Source organism: Dermacentor andersoni, chromosome 2, assembly GCF_023375885.2.
Source record: "Dermacentor andersoni chromosome 2, qqDerAnde1_hic_scaffold, whole genome shotgun sequence".
In the NCBI taxonomy this organism is placed as follows: Eukaryota; Metazoa; Arthropoda; class Arachnida; order Ixodida; family Ixodidae; genus Dermacentor; species Dermacentor andersoni.
In genome coordinates, this window is record NC_092815.1 from 116,244,871 (window position 1) to 116,260,746 (window position 15,876).

At 45.5% G+C, this 15,876-nt stretch overlaps 2 protein-coding genes across 2 annotated transcripts; both read left to right on the forward strand.

Annotated features, from left to right (window-relative positions):
- The first annotated feature begins 226 nt into the window (after nucleotides 1–226).
- LOC126541358 (uncharacterized) lies at nucleotides 227–1,762 on the forward strand. Its single transcript, XM_050188107.3, has 3 exons — nucleotides 227–279; nucleotides 371–424; nucleotides 994–1,762. Exons 1-3 carry the CDS (start codon nucleotides 268–270, stop codon nucleotides 1,495–1,497), a joined length of 570 nt encoding a protein of 189 aa, XP_050044064.1. The 5' UTR covers nucleotides 227–267; the 3' UTR covers nucleotides 1,498–1,762.
- A 6,599-nt stretch (nucleotides 1,763–8,361) lies between these two features.
- Nucleotides 8,362–9,956, forward strand: LOC126541205 (cuticle protein 16.8-like). The gene is made up of 3 exons (XM_055076656.1): nucleotides 8,362–8,397; nucleotides 8,537–8,596; nucleotides 9,412–9,956. Exons 1-3 carry the CDS (start codon nucleotides 8,386–8,388, stop codon nucleotides 9,895–9,897), a joined length of 558 nt encoding a protein of 185 aa, XP_054932631.1. The 5' UTR covers nucleotides 8,362–8,385; the 3' UTR covers nucleotides 9,898–9,956.
- The last annotated feature ends 5,920 nt before the right edge of the window (nucleotides 9,957–15,876 follow it).

Here is a 15,876-nt window from a genome sequence, read left to right on the forward strand (position 1 = left end):
GTGACTTTTCAAAGTCTGGCATTTACGACGGCCTTGCGGAGGGTCTTTGCCACACACTCTCGCACTAGTCGCGTGAGACCGATCTTGCTTCGAAGATCAGCGCACGGCATCAGCTTTTTTTTTTTATCCTTTCGTTTTAGTAGCACATCACGTCCACGACTTTAGCAATTTGGGAATGTGCTCTGAGTAGGTATAAAAGCGCCAGCACTTCACGGTGAACAGTCAGTCAGTTCTGATCCCAGGAACAACACTCCTACTTCTACCACCATGTTTGCCAAGGTGCTGTGGATACATTCATCTCCATGCCAGGCTTAAGGCCTAGCAACTCTGACCTACAGATTTCTCATTGGTGGGCGCTTTTTTCTTACAGGTCGCCCTCTTCTGCCTCGTCGCCGTCGCCGCCGCGGCTCCCCTTGAGGATTACGTGAGTTTATAATATTTCTAAAGCAACGACGCTCGGTCGTAGTGTCCGGGCATGTCTATCAGTGAACCCCTAATTTCAAACGTAGACTGTAAGAATTTTGCGCCGACAAACGCTTACATTATAGAAAACGTAAAACTTCTTGCCATTGCACTAATGCGAAGAATTCGAGGAGAATATTCGAAAACACCTAATCGATAGGGATAAGTAAACCAAAATGATGTTCAAGGGTGCGTGTGATTGTTTCAATCGGAGCACACGTCATCGCCAAACACCTAAGGAGATAAGTTAAGCAAATGCGAAAATCCATCTTTTGTGCTTTGTACATAATGTGCGATAGGAATGCCTTAGTCTTCTAATGAAACTTGGATCAATATTGATTTCTTGCTACATTTGCTGACGTTAGAAAGAAACATCCGGTGTAAATTTTAGCAGGCAGTAAACATTTTTTTTAGAGCGTCACTACTTCGCAATAATGCCGATACCAGTAACTCCTTATTCTGTAGCATTTATTGAGTGAAACAGACTTGTCACATATACTCAACGCGGGCACCTGCGCTTGTTTCACGCAGCCACCTCAGCCATACGGCTTCAGCTATGACTCCACCGACGAGTACGGCACCCGACTGACCCGCGAGGAGACCGGTGACGAAAACAACAACAAGGTCGGCTCCTACAGCTACACCGACGCACAGGGCATCTCCCGTACCGTCAGGTACACCGCCGACGCCGAGGGATTCCACGCCACCGTGGAGACCAACGAGCCGGGAACCAAGAGCTCGAACCCAGCCGATGCCGTGTACACCTCTAGCGCCGTCGAGGTCGCCCCTGCCCCAGCTGCCGCCGTCGTTGCCAAGCCCGTGGTCGTGCAGTCCGCCCCAGCGGCCGTCGCTGTGCACGCCGCCCCAGCCACCGTTGCTGTGCACGCCACTCCTGTTGCTGTGCATGCTGTGCACCCGGTCCAGTACGCCGTGCACCCGGCCCAGTACGCTGTGCACCCGGCCCAGTACGCTGTGCACCCGGCCCAGTACGCCGTCGTCCACCCAGCTCCTTTCACCGTCGCCAAGAGCGCTTGAGAAGTTCGGAGACGGTTCGTCCCGACACAACAGAGCAGGGAAGTTATAGGTCAGCAGAAATGAATTACTCTCTAAATTGGCCCAATGCGCAAGAACGAAACTTCTTTTCCAAGTTTCCACCATAGCTCTTCAGTAGGCTCAGAAAGTCACTATCTAGTCTCTCTCGAGTCTTGTTATTCACATACAGAGGTATCATTGATTTATCAGAGAATATATATTCCGTTGTTGCCGTTTCTCCCAGAATAAATATTGATGTTACACATAATGCCGACCCTTCTGTGTTTTACTTTCTTTCTTCAAGAGGCCACTCACTTTGAGCATGTAATGTGTGATGCTTTTGTATTTCCAAACCACTGATGATATAGTGATCTGGAAACATGAGACACCAGTGATGCATCATAAAGCTTAATGCCTGTTAGAGACCATGGCACCTAAGCCCGGTGGAGCTCAAATAGTGTAAAATATACGCAGGTAAAAGAAAGCCACCTGATATAAATGCAAGGCACCCAAGATCTCATTGATTTCCAAGTTTCAGCGTTCTATGAATTCGAGACAATCTCGCAAATATTTCCCTCCAGAGCTATACCAGTAAATGCGCTCAGTAATAGCGAAATACGTGGAGACTGTAATGAAGATAAAAAAGCATCACTAGAAATGGAATATGGGAATGCGAAAATATAGCCGTAGAAGAGAGCACCGCAATATTTATTGTATTTAAATACGTATGGCTATAAGCTTCCGGACTTTTATGTCAAATGTCACGCTTGTTTCCGGGACACAATGCTGGCGAAGGGAACGGGAATGATAGAAACTTTTTGTCGCGCTAATGGTAGATATATTCTGTAATAATTAGGTAGAAGAAAAACCTAGCTTGGTCATCAAGTTTCGAGAAGGGTCGGTACCTTACAAGTTCTTTTACTGTTCTGCTGTGGACTGCCACATATGCCACATGGGCAGCAAAAGTATTTATAAGTTTAATGCGTTGAGTCTTGTCTCCTGACTCTTCATTTTGCCCAGAGTGACGCATAAAAATAAATTTAATTGCTCAAGGAAAACTTCAGTATTCCTTTAGTGCTAGATTACATTCCGTTCGTGGAGCTTAGTGAGTGCCACATTATGTAGGCAGTGCCTTTGCAAACCAGTCGCGTTCGGCCTTGCGACATACCGGTACGTTCTCGTCCCAAGCAATGGCCTACTCGAGGTCAACTGGTGTGGTAACGCCCCACGCAAAAGACTTGCAATTTCGCTTGAAGCGTCAGAATCAACTCCATCATGTTTTTGTAATATATTCTTGAACCACTTAGAGTTACACGCAAATGCGTCAAGTACAAACTTGTGCCTTCGGAAAGTATTCTTGTCTTAGAATAGCGGACGCAAGCCTAACATAATAGGAATGGAAGGAAATGAGCATCAAGAGGCGAAAACATATAGTGCGCAAGAGTAAAGAGAACTTGAAGACGGGTTAGGATAGCTGATGCGTGCTTTAAAAAATTCTACAATATAGAAATAAGCACCAGGATGCTCAAAATACCTAACACAAAGTAGCAAACAGAATGCGAAGTTAAGCTAGTCGCTCCATGATTCTATGAGTACAGAGAACAGGCATGAAACTGTGAAAGTGACGCAAGAAATTAAGGTGCACAATGCTGGACAAATTACATAATTTGTATGTGGAAGTCGTTTTTACGAAAGGTGAGTAAGTGGAACAGACAGCCTTAGAATTTTTTCAGCGTCAGTTGCGTAGCTTTCCGCCATACGTGGTAGGCAGATACACAGGCTATCCCGCACATCACCAAAATCGTCACGCTTAGCAAGGCATTAGGCACTGCGCCAAACCTTAAAACAGGTTTTGACGCAGTGCGCTTTGCTTTGCCCTCAGTCTCCTGTGTTGCTGGCATAGGTCGGCAAAATATACAGAACTCTGTCAGACTCAGTCACCAAATGTCATATTTCTTTCTTTTTTTTTGCTTGGGGCCCCTCATTTGGGCACAGACTAAACAAAATTCTACCCACCCGGGCTCCCTCTCACTAGACTCTCCACAATTCTGCTCAGCCAGACTCTTTCAGGCTCACGGGTCAATCTAAGTGAGTTAATCGGTGTGGGTCGACTCATGAGGGAGTTTGCCAACCTGTGCTCTGATACAGATGAAAGGTGAAAGGCAGGGAGGTTAGCCAGAACGGAAGATCCGGTTTGCTACCCTACGCGGGGGAGAGAGGGGAAGGGGAGGGAAAGTGACAAGGAAGAAGAGAAAAAGAAATAAAGCGAGCAGAGGTACACAGTCACAGAGGTCTCTGTCACTGCACACAATCACCGCACAGCACAGTATAACTTGTAGAACTGTAAACATCAGTTCAGGCTACAGCCGCCTGTCCAGTTCTGTTGCCTTCAAAACCTGCAACAGGGCCCTCGTCCTCATAACCGGCGATGGCTTGTGATGTCGGCATTCTAAAATGTTTACCTCTTTTAATGGTCTTTGGTCCATGGGCACTATCGCGATTTCGAGCGATCGTCTCTGTAAATTGTAGCGAGGACATTCACAGAGGAGGCGTTGAATAGTCTCTTCGCTACCACAGTCATCAGACGAGGTCTTGTTGGCGTATTGGATACGGAAAGCAAAGGACTCCGTAAAGGCCACTCTTAGTCATACTCGACAAAGCAGGGTAGCTACACGTCGGCAGAGTCCAGATGGAATATCGTTGGGTGACACGTCTTGAAACTGATGGGGGTAGCTATCGCTGGGAAAAGCGCGGCTCCAGAGAAACACTGGAGAGTTGCTGATAAATCTGTATAAAACTGCACGTGGCCGGTGTACCTCTCGTGCAAAAGGAGCAGAGTTAGTTGTTTAAGACTAGGTGATGGTAGCTCAGATTTTTTTATTCCTGGTACACTGAGGTGCACTGCACGTCAAGCCAAACACCATGGAGGAATCAAGGGCTTAGTTGCGGTGTTGAAGCCTTAAGGAAGGCGGGTGTAAGAATCCTCAATGGTAATATAAAATGAGGCCTGGGCTCTGAATAGCGATTGTTCTGATGGTTTCGCGTGGTAGCACGCGCGTATCGGAACTTGAACTCGGCTTTGGACGGACATTCCCCAACTTGAAAAGACAAGTAATCACTTCGAGCCGATTGGAGTGCCGGTGGGGGCTTTCCTTGTGTTGTTGTTCACGCATCCTTACTTTCCCCCTACCTAGAGAGAGAGAGAGAGAGAGAAGGGAAGACAGAAAGGCAGGGAGGTTAACTAGACTGAGTCCAGTTTGCTACCCTACACGTGGGGAGGGGAATGGGGAGTGAAAGAGGGAGAGAGAGAACTTAGGTGTAGGATGTCTACAGTCTGGCACTCAAGTCTGTTGCCCTCAGGTAGCGAAAAAGCGCTCGAACTGCTTTCTGGGCCAATGAACTATGAGGCCAGGCCCCCAAGATCTTCGCTTCCGTAAATGGGCTGTCATCCAGTCTATTTAAGGCACACTGGAGAGTCTCGCGTTGATTATCGAAGTGAGAACAGTGGCACAGAAGGTAGGGTAGGGGGAACTGCGCTAAGTGCAAGTGTGAAGAGACCATCAGTTCCCCCTACCTAAACTTCGCCTGAGTTCAAGGGGATGCATCCCTGAAGGTCGGTGCTAGCGCATTATTTGTGCGTTATTGTTAGGAAGTTTTAACATCAATTCATTTTATCAGACAACTCTTTAATAACTGAATATTCTATTGTTTATGGAGAAATCCACCACAAAATAGTGGACTGACAACAAATCAAAGTTTACGCAAATAAGTCTAATGGCACACACCACGGATGTAATTGATTATACTGAATAAAGCCAGCCACTCAGTTTAGACAACAATACATATACATTAAGAAGGCCGCCCCCTACCGCTCTTAGTGTATGGTTTTTTTTTTGTTATCATATCTGCTTCTCTTTAGCTCTCCCTCTTCTGCTCTCTTCCTCTTTTTATCCGCCTACTCCTTTCCCCTGTGCAGGGCAGCCCACCGGAACTAAGCTTCGTTAATCGCCCTGCCTTTCTTTGAATCTTTTCTCTCTCTTCTCATATACTTCGACTTGGCACCGCCTATACTAAGGTCTTGTAAAAACGGAAAAAAAAACTGACAGCATTGCTTCATCAAGAAGCTGATGACCACATAGACCAAGTTATTATGTAAAATAAAAAAAGAATGTGGCTCTCACCCTAAGAAGATTTCGGGAAAGCTACGTGTTTTGGACAAGTGACCACTGTCATTCGTAAAGATTTTGGGTGCATGATAATCAGAGGAAAATACAATCCATAGCTGCACACGATGTAGTGCAGTTTCCGGAGAGTATTATAAGTTTACTCAGATTTATTATGGTACCTTTTATCACGTTCTGCATAGGAATTCGGGCGTTCCGGCTGCGATCAATTTTTGTGTCTGTTCTCACGAGTGCCTTCATGGCGTATGGTATTCTTTTCTATTTTATTTCGAAGGAAAAACGCAACTCTTAGTGCAAAGCTCGGTTATAGCGAATCATATGAAAAGGTTCGGGTAATGCAAAGGAATTATATTAAACAGAAAAATCTAACAATAGGCTAGTTCATTTAAGGTAAACGATAATTTTTCAGTTGTGAAGTTATAAACAAGGATGAAATAGAGGCACTTGAAAACAGGACCAGCTCTGACTTTCAATTGAGTGTTTAACCACTTGCAGTCAGAAATACATGCGTGCGCACACAATCGGAAAATCACACGAAACCTGTCAAAAAGTCTTTGGAGTACAATAGCTCAGATTGTCCAAGTTCTTTAACGTAATGCATTCTTTGCTTCATTCGAGGCATTCTGCAGGGTGGCGGTAGATAGGTATTTTGCTGCCTCCCTGCGCTGTAATCAAAAATGCATGACTGACAGTGGAATTAAACCTCCGCCTTCGAGAATAGCAGCCAAATTCTCTAGCCACTAGGCCTAGATCAGAGGCATGTTCTCCTTGGGCTCTGAATAGCGATTGTTCTCATGGTATCGCGTGGTAGCACGCGCGTATCGGAACTTGAACTCGGCTTTGGACGGACATTCCCCAACTTGAAAAGACAAGTAATCACTTCGAGCCGATTGGAGTGCCGGTGGGGGCTAGCTCTTTTAGACGCTTGGTGCGTGTGCCACGTGTCACCTTCTTATCTTTTTTCCTGGCGAGAACTCACGCTTTGGGTGCTCTGTTAGACTGCGCTGTCTCAGGGATGGGCGCGCATTCTACATTATTTCCTTCATGGCAGTCAGAGCTCTACGTAGAAACTGTCCGTCATCACATCGCCCTCATACTCAGGTTTATCACATCTGATCATTTATTCGCTAGAGTGCAAATGCCATCGTCATTTCAATATATACCACATCACATTAGCGTAAGTATGTACGACTGTATAATAATTAGTCGCAGATTACGTCGCAATCCGTGTTTATCTCGCTATCACCCGTTAAGTACCTATTGTGACTATTGTATTGTGACTACCTATTGTTAAGTACCTAGCTGGGACTGAATTCTGTTCGTCTCTTTGCTCTGTGTAACAGAACACAAATTAGCAGCCGAAGTGCTTTCTACCACAGTTTGTCAAGAAGCAAATTTTTAACAAAAAAAGCATGGTCGAGTTCATGTTTTCATGCAATTTCTCACCAATTTCCTAGATATCTGGCACATCCGTCATATTCCATATCAATTGCAAGTACTGTCCACGAGAAGCAACCAAGGACAGACCTCGTGACTTACGATTCTCAGTTACACAGCAGGGTTTCTTCTTCTATTTGATGAATCCCATAAAGCAAAAAGGGACACTCTAGCGCGGTTCAGACGATGCTTGGAGCTTAGCGCAAAACCTGAAGCGTCATTCTTGTGTGTCAAGAGCACCTTTCTGCATAGCATCTTTAATCTGTTATCCCACGAGGCCGCAAAAGATTAACTGCGGCGAATAACGCACGGTGGCCTAGGATTTCCTCATTTTGTGCGTGTTATGTACAGCAGGATGTGTTTATAACCCTGCGCACCTGTTTTCATATTGTGTTTCATAGCATCCCTGCAAACGCACAGTGCCGTAACTTAACCGTGCCCGGTAAAAGTATTGGCGCGCACGGCCATTCAGGCGCAGCTAAGTGAACACAGTCACGCATCAGTGCGCTAAAACAGGTCGAAAGGTTTTTGTATGCAGACTAGTGCAGAAATAAGCTGGTGAAATCTACCCTCTCTATTGCTTAGGGTCCCTTCTGGAAAAAAAGAAGAACGTACTTTCAGTTTTCAGCGCAACACTGCCGCAGGCACGATGTTACGCCTTTACCTTTTCTTTTGTTGGCATTCCACAAATGAAAAGCTACCATTGCGGTAGCTCCAGGTGGGAGTGCAGCCTGGCTTGCTTAAAATGAAGAGAACAATTAATGCGCATAATAATTCGAGATTGAAACGAGTATCCTATCTTTAGGCGAATGAAAATTTGGGGGGTGGACGACGCATTGGTAAACTTTCATCGGAAAAAGTGTGAGAGTACTCCGATAGCGCACACAATACAAGGGCTCCTGTTCCTACATGGGGAAGATTGCGATCTACGTGACTGTGTCGAGAAAAAGAGAACCGGTGAACGCTTCGCAACCTTAACGGCCGCAATGAAATGCCGGAGAGGGTGGTCGCGTCCGTACCGACCAGACTGCATGCTTGGGACGCCCTTTCCCCAGCGCTCGGTGCCCTGCGGCTACGGTCAGCGCTCATTGTGAGCGTGTGCGTGGAATGTCGTCTCGCCCTGCTCTGATTGGCGGAGAGTGCGCGCAGGTGCATGTTGCGTCAATGAAGACCGCGTAGCCGGTGAATCTTGAGGAGCAGGCGTATATAAGGGCTCGAGGGCACAACGTTACACTTGTCCATCAAACAGGAGCCAGCGCCCGCCGACACGATGTTCTCCAAGGCACGTACCCGTCTCCTATCGGTTCTTTCGTTGAGGGATTACCGTTGCATGAAGGATACCGATAGTGAAAACCAAGTGACGGTACCAGGGTTCTACAGTGAACCTTTGTTCACGTCTGTTCCTCTTCCTTACGCTGCAGGTTCTCCTGTGCTGCGTGCTCGCCTTCGCTGCCGCCCAGCAGCAGCCAAACGTCGATGGGGTGAGACAATTTTCGAATGCTTGAAAGGCAAAATAGTTTTTGACAGTTTCGTAATTCCAAAGACTCGAAGGAGTGAACTGGAAATATACATTTAGATAGTTGATTATACAAGTAATTTTCCTTATCTGCGGGCGCCTTGGTTAACTTCTAGATTATTTTCATTTTGGCTCTGGTATGAACAGTGCCCATTCATATGGGAAGCATTTATAAAGGTTTTGCGAGACCCATCCAGCTTCTATGTGGAACAGCTCCCCGCTCCCTCCTATTTATTTATTTCGATTCACACAACCTTTCGTCATCCATCTCAAATGCCTCTGTCACTAGCATGAGTATCAAAACCAATCAAAGCAACAAACAGTCGCTCCTATAGCTATTCCTTACATATACTTATACCTATATATTTTAATGCCCAAAATATTTTCACCTCTGCAATGTGTCGAGAAATGAGCACTTTCGAAGGCAGATCAAAAATAGAAATTTGAAAAAATCGCTACCATTACTGAGGTATCCGGAAAAAAAACTACGTACGGAAAGCAATTCCCATACGAATGTTTTCATTTGTGCGCGAATGATGACATATATATATATATATATATATATATATATATATATACTTATTTTGCGTCAATATATATGTATATGAGTTCGAAAGGGAGCGATGTATGCCTTCCGCGCACTGTGATCTTTAAGATGACTGCACAAGAGCGTCAAGAACGAAAGGCGTCTTTTTTTCGGGAAATTCTGCGTTCTAAAGCATGCCCGTTCCTTCTGCATTCGAAATCACCAAGCATTGGCGCAATTGTTCCGTATTGCAGCCACCACAGCCATACAGCTTCACCTACGACAACACCGACGAGTTCGGCACCCGCATCAGCCAGACTGAGACCGGTGACGAGAACAACAACAAAGTCGGCTCCTACAGCTACACCGACGCCAACGGCCTCTCCCGTACCGTGAAGTACACCGCTGACGCCGAAGGTTTCCACGTCACCGTCGAGACCAACGAGCCAGGAACCAAGAGCTCCAACCCAGCCGACGCCCAGTACATCGCCAACCCCGTCGAGGTCGCCCCAGCCCCAGTTGCGGCGAAGCCAGCTCAAGTCGTCGTCAAGGCCACCCCAGTCGTTCACGCCGTCCACGCTGCCCCGGTCGCTGTGCATGCCGTGCACGCCGCCCCAACCTTTACCCTCCACGCTGCTCCAGTCGCCTTGCACCACGTGACCCCAGTCACCGTGGGTGCTCACCCAGTCGCCTTCCACGCTCCCCTCACCTACACCCTCGGCCGTGCTAAGAGCCGTTAAGAAAGACCTGTAGTCCTATTACAATTAGTTGCATTAAATAATTTAACACGTTCACGCAAGACTGAGCATCATTGTGTTTCTTTCTTGATTCTACTGTGCCTCGTTATTTAAAATGCTCTCTGGCTTGTAAGGAAGCATTGAAAGAACTCCAAGGCACCTTTCTTCAGAACAGCAGTAACTTTGCCTTCAATTGCTTCTTTCTCTTAGGATGCTTTAGCTCGAGCCCAACTCCGACGCGTCCTATTCAAATACATGTAAAACGCAAAAACGTTTTTCTGAAATAACCCCTAGACCGATTTTGATGAAATTTGTTGTATTTGAGAGAGAAAGAAGCGGAATTTTGATTTAGGACTTGAATTTTGTTGAAATGATTTTTAAAAATTCGAATGTTGGAAAAAAACAGCAGCACGAAGTTTACAAGTTCATAGCTCTGCATCAAGAACAGATATCGCGGCTTTGTAAACGGCATCCATTAGACCATTCAAAGCGGACAAATTTCATATGTCATTTTGCTTCTTACGTGACTTTCTTACGTTGTCAACAAGGGTTCTGAAAAAGGTGTATTTCCATGTTACTAAATTTTTTGAGATTCATGTGTAACATATCAATTTTATCCGCTTTCGATGTACTAGTAGTTGCAATTCACAGAATTGTATTATCATTTTCCGTTGCTAAGTTACGGAGTTGTAAACGTGATAGTTTTGTTTTGCAAAATTCTTGATTTTTGCTAATTTTTCATAAAACATTGACGACCTAAATCGAAAATTCGAAACCAACGGTCACTAGATTTTAAGTTTTTCTTTTAAATGCAATAAGCCGCGTCAAATTTAGTGTAGTGGTTGCCGAGAAAAACGAATTCTCCTTTTACATGTATTTAGATAGGGGCACCGGAGCTAAAGCTTTCTCTTAAGTCCTTCACGATAGGCATGGGAAGGCTTTGAGAAGCCCATGCAGAAAGCATCACGACTGGCAAATGACATCATCTTGCTGCTTCAGTGAAATGTTCCTATATATGCGGCGAGGAAGTGACCAATGTACATTTTGCAATAAAGAGGGAGTGGTTTCCCCCGCCTATCCAGACAGATAGTATAACAAGCGTAACGCAAATAAACAAGCGCAACAAACTAAATAAACGAGCAGCTCGATCCATATCGAAGCTCTGAAGAGGAAAAAAAAGGACTGCAATAGATATTCTGGTAAAATGGGCCTTATTGTGCGACCCCTTCCGGTACCAAAAATGTATACTTGCATCATGACATTTTTTTTTTCTTGCACAAGAAAGATTCTGCTGGTACCAACTAAGGGAACCTCATTCCCGCCAGAGTTGCTACGAAGCCTTTCAGAAGCAAAACGTTATCATAAGCGGGGAAAATGTTCTAGAGACTTAAAAGGTCCACAAAAGCACGAAGGTTGGCAAAGTGAATCCGCACAGAAGCAGGTCAAAGTTGAGGTTCGTAATTCTACAATGTACGAGCGTCATTGCAATGGCGCAATGTCATGAGGAACATGAACGGACCTTCCACAGGCACCTTAAATATTTTTTTACCGAAAGTTGAGCATGCTATATTGTCCTGCTCAGGGAATATTGCAATATACACTACCACATTATGCAAGACAAGGCGGATCATTTCTAAAGGTCCACAGAAATGAGAACCGCTGAAACGAAGAAAAAAAAAAGCAGGGATGAGATTGTTCCACGTCAATATTGTCAAAGATGTGCACGATAAGAATCCTACAAAAAATATTTATTTTTGGGGATATTCTGTATGAAATTCTGAATTTTCCTCCCCTTGTTTTTGCTTTGGCAACAAGTTCTGCGATTTGTATTTTGTTAATGCTTACCATGTATAGTTGTCTAAGTTGCTTTGCAGACTAGGACATACATCACACCAACAACACTAAGCAGGATCAATCCTGATCTTCCTACTGAATGCCCACACTGCGGCCACGAATACAACAACTTCGATCACATGCTCTGGTTGTGCCCTGCCAACGCGAGCATGGACTTTCCCGACCAGCCTTCCTGGGACTCAGCGCTCAGAAGCACAGAGCTTATCGCTCAGCTCAAGGCTGTCCAGAGGGCCCGGGCCGTCGCCGAAGGACTCTGTCTACCTGCCCCGACCTGGGTGGAGCCGTCGGATTGATTTCCCCCTCAGGGCCTAAATAAAGTTCTAACTCACTCACTTATGCACCGCAAAACCGCAACTGGTCACTTAACTAACGACAGGTAGTATCTATGTCAGGCGCTTCCAAGCCGTGGTGTATGTGAAGGGACCTTTGGCCACGCTGGTAAACTGTCCCCCCTGCTCTCCCCCCCCCCCTTCCTCAGAAATTTCTATATTACAGCACTGGCAACATCCTGTTACATCTGAAAAACCTTCAGTAAATTGCAGTAGACAACTGACGCTCCCGGGCAATTTGAAGCAAAGCGCTATCCGTTTGCGAGCAAAATATGCAAGACACGCTCGGTTAGAGAGCCCTACGCAAGCTAGACGTTTACCAAGTTGGCCTTTGCTCCTGGCGATATTAAAGGGAAGCATTCTTAGCACACCCACCCGGACTTCACTGTCCGTGGCCGGCTGCTTCACGAATCGGTCATTCTCGCAGAAAGTGCGTACAGCGCAGTGTAAAAGCTGAAGGAGGGAAGCAGCAGTGTATAGCTCTGCACATGCAAATGAAGTCGCGATCACGGAGCTTTTGTCAACGTTATGTTCACGGCAGAGTGTGCTTATTGTACAAATGTCCATCGATGTTTGTGTGTCCAGTGCGAGTAAGTTATGTGTCCACTTGCTACAAAGGGGTTCTGGTATGGTCAGAACGCTTGGTGTCAGAACGCATAATTGCTACTTTAATCTAAGAGTGGTTATCGTTTTTACTTACCGTGGGGACGTGCGTAAACTCGACAGGTCTCAAGAAACAGAGTGGAGAAGGTTGCAAACCAGAACCTTCCGAAACCCAGAACATTTAAACAGAGTAAATTCAATGCAATGCCCAGATGCAAGCTGCAAGCTCTGCAAGCACGAACACGCAGTCATGGCACACATCTTATGGAAGTGCACAAAGATCAGATCAATATATGTGGAGGACAACATAGAACCTGACCTTCTCGAGGAGCGGTGGCTAAGCGCTCTGACTAGCTCGGAACTACACGACCAACTATGGACTATCCAGCGGGCCCGAGCAGCAGCGGAAAGGCTATGCCTCACCGCACATAATGCCCGGGTGGCCTGAGCCCGGGCTGGCAACCTCGCAGGTCTTTTTCTTATTAAAGTTTTTTCCGTCCATCTGTCCGTGCGTAAACCAAAGCATGATGATCGGAGACTGCGATCAGCCAACATTTCCTATCTCGTATCGGCAGTTACTAGTAAATTGTTTCAAGCTGAAGGACACTTTTAGATATTTCATTCACTCGTTTATCTCGTTCATCCGACTTCTGGCCAGGCAGGTGCTTCGAGAACATGTCGGAGTACGCAGTTTTGGTAATAACCCAACCGTATTGCGTTTTGAAGCCCACGCTTCAAGCCATTGCGCAAGTCGTACATAGAGCAAGTAATAAATTAATTACAAAATTAAGGTGAAAGTTGATTAAGATCATAACTGGATAAAATCTGTAATGGCTCATAATCATATCCACGCTCATGTGTGGTCACTCGTTTACTCTAAAGAAGCCGTGAAAACTGTTCCGAGTTTGAATGGCACTGTAGCCCAATTGGGGGCGCGCTCCACCACCGAAAAAGCTGGTGCTGCCGTCGGCGTGACGTGGTATGAGGGATCAAGTGGATACAGCGGCCGCGTCGGCTGCTTCGGATGGACCGAAGAAAGCTCAAAATGGGGCAAAATTTAAAGGCCCATTTTCACTTCGGTTCTGATTAGGTGAGGAGGGTTTCCCGCTTCGGGCGTCTGATTAGCTACACATGGAAGCACTACAATAGGAAGTGGCTGCTTTTGAAGCCATCCAACATGGTATACACCTGCTCCGTGCTCTAGTGCCGGACGTAAGCTACGGAGCCCGCTGTCAGCCTTCACACGAATCCGCAGGGTAAGAAGCCACGTGAAGCTTGCATCGCGAAACTTAGGACCGGCAAGCAGCCATCCGCTACAACTCGGGTATTCAGCAAGCACTTCCGTGAGGAAGATTTCTGCCACGGCGTCGGGGCTGCGATGTTCAGTGAGTAGCAGAAAGCCCGCACTGATACTCTCGCCCGCGCGCGCTGCCCGACTGATGCCACGAAGCTTTGATCTAGGAACTTGTTGATGCTAGATACTAGCAAGTTCTCTGGAATGGAAAGGGAACGGTAACAAGCACATCGTGAAAAGGCATGTAATATGCTCATGTTTGTATTAGTGCCAAACAATGAATCTATACAGGATTAAGAAAAAGAAGTCTTGTTTTGTCTTGTGTCCCAGACAGTGGCTCGTACCCACTATGGGGGATTGGCCAAGAAGCAGGCGGTTTTCCGTATGGTTAGATGTAGAGAGAAACTAGATTTGTATAGTGGAGCGTGGGACGATAGTACTGTAATTTAGAAGTGTAATTAAATATTGTTAGGAATTCCGATAAAATAAGTAAACGTAATGAAATGAAATAATATAAATTATGAATAATTTTAGAAATTCAGCAAAGTACTCTTTTTATGTCTCTAAGAAAACTGCATACTGCCAGAAAAGCATCCCTGTGGCTGGATCCCAGTGAAGCAGCCCCAAAAGAAACAATGGTTGGCGAGGTTAGCGAGAGGCCAAGTTTGGTAAATGAGTATTCTAATAGTTTTCTTTGTCTTAGAAAGCGACGGCACGAGAGAAAGTAGTGTTCGATAGTTTCAGGTTCACTGCAAAAAGAACATAGAGGGGACAATGCGAGACCAGACCTGTGTAAGTAAAAATTTAGAGGAGGTATGCGACCTCTCAATTTTGTAACAGAAGCTTCTAATTGCCTTGAAGGACACCAATTAGTATTTCATGGGAAGCCAAGATGGTGGAAATCAGAAGACGGTGTTAGCATGGATATTGCAGAATTTTGAGATATAGCGAAATTTCTGTACCTAGCCGCGGTGACATAAGCTGATGTCGGCAAAACAGATATGATAGGGCCGTTCAGGGAAGCTCGTGCAAGTGAATCTGCCATTTCATTCAAGTGCAACCCATGATGTCCCGGTACCCAAAACATACGTACTTTTCGTAAGTACGGAGGCACCATCGAACGAAATGTTATTTGAATTGCTGAATTTAAAGATGCAGTTAGTGCTGTGCATACAGATAGCGAGTCGGTCACAATAACAGCTAAAGGGTCATTTTGCGGCAGTTTTCGTAATGCTATTATAATTGCTAATAATTCTGCCTGAAATATAGGTGTGAAGTCGGGAAGGCGAAGGGAGTAAGACCACTGAAGAGATTCAGAGAAGATCCCCACTCCTGCCTTCTCATTGCACACAGAAGCGTCCGTAGCTATTACATTGTCAGTGGTTAGCTGGTGTAGGTGGCCGTTTAAGATACTAATTAAATCTCGCCTTGGTAATAGTTTAGCATGATTTGGAAATATGTCATCGAACTGAATTTTGAGGCATGGTGAGGCATCATTTGAATGGTAAACATGGCGTAGGGACACATCCAATTTCTGTAACTGTTCTTGTACGAATATTACCTGAGGACTGTTGAATCTCGACCACGACACTTGAAAAAACTCACGGTTCAGTGATAAATATATATTGCGTATGCCTCTTTAAATAGTCATAAATTTTTAAAAATGTCTGAACCGTAAGTATGCGGAATCTGCAATCTTGGGTGGGTATATGAGCTTCCTGATAAAGAACAGCGTTGGCAACAAATCGAGGTAGCCCAAGGCATGACCGTAGAGCTTCTCTTTCTAAAAGTATCAGAGGTTTAATTTTCTAGGCAGGGCTACCGGGAAATATTACGCAGCCGAATTCTAATATGGGCCGAATATACATTTTATAGATCATCAGTAAGGTATCCCTGCGTAGT

Excerpts from the sequence above, each read along its gene's own strand:
- LOC126541358 (XM_050188107.3), top strand. Across the intron at positions 425-993 it reads CGGCTCCCCTTGAGGATTAC|CCACCTCAGCCATACGGCTT; the intron begins GTGAGTTTATAA and ends TGTTTCACGCAG.
- LOC126541205 (XM_055076656.1), top strand. Across the intron at positions 8,597-9,411 it reads AGCAGCCAAACGTCGATGGG|CCACCACAGCCATACAGCTT; the intron begins GTGAGACAATTT and ends TCCGTATTGCAG.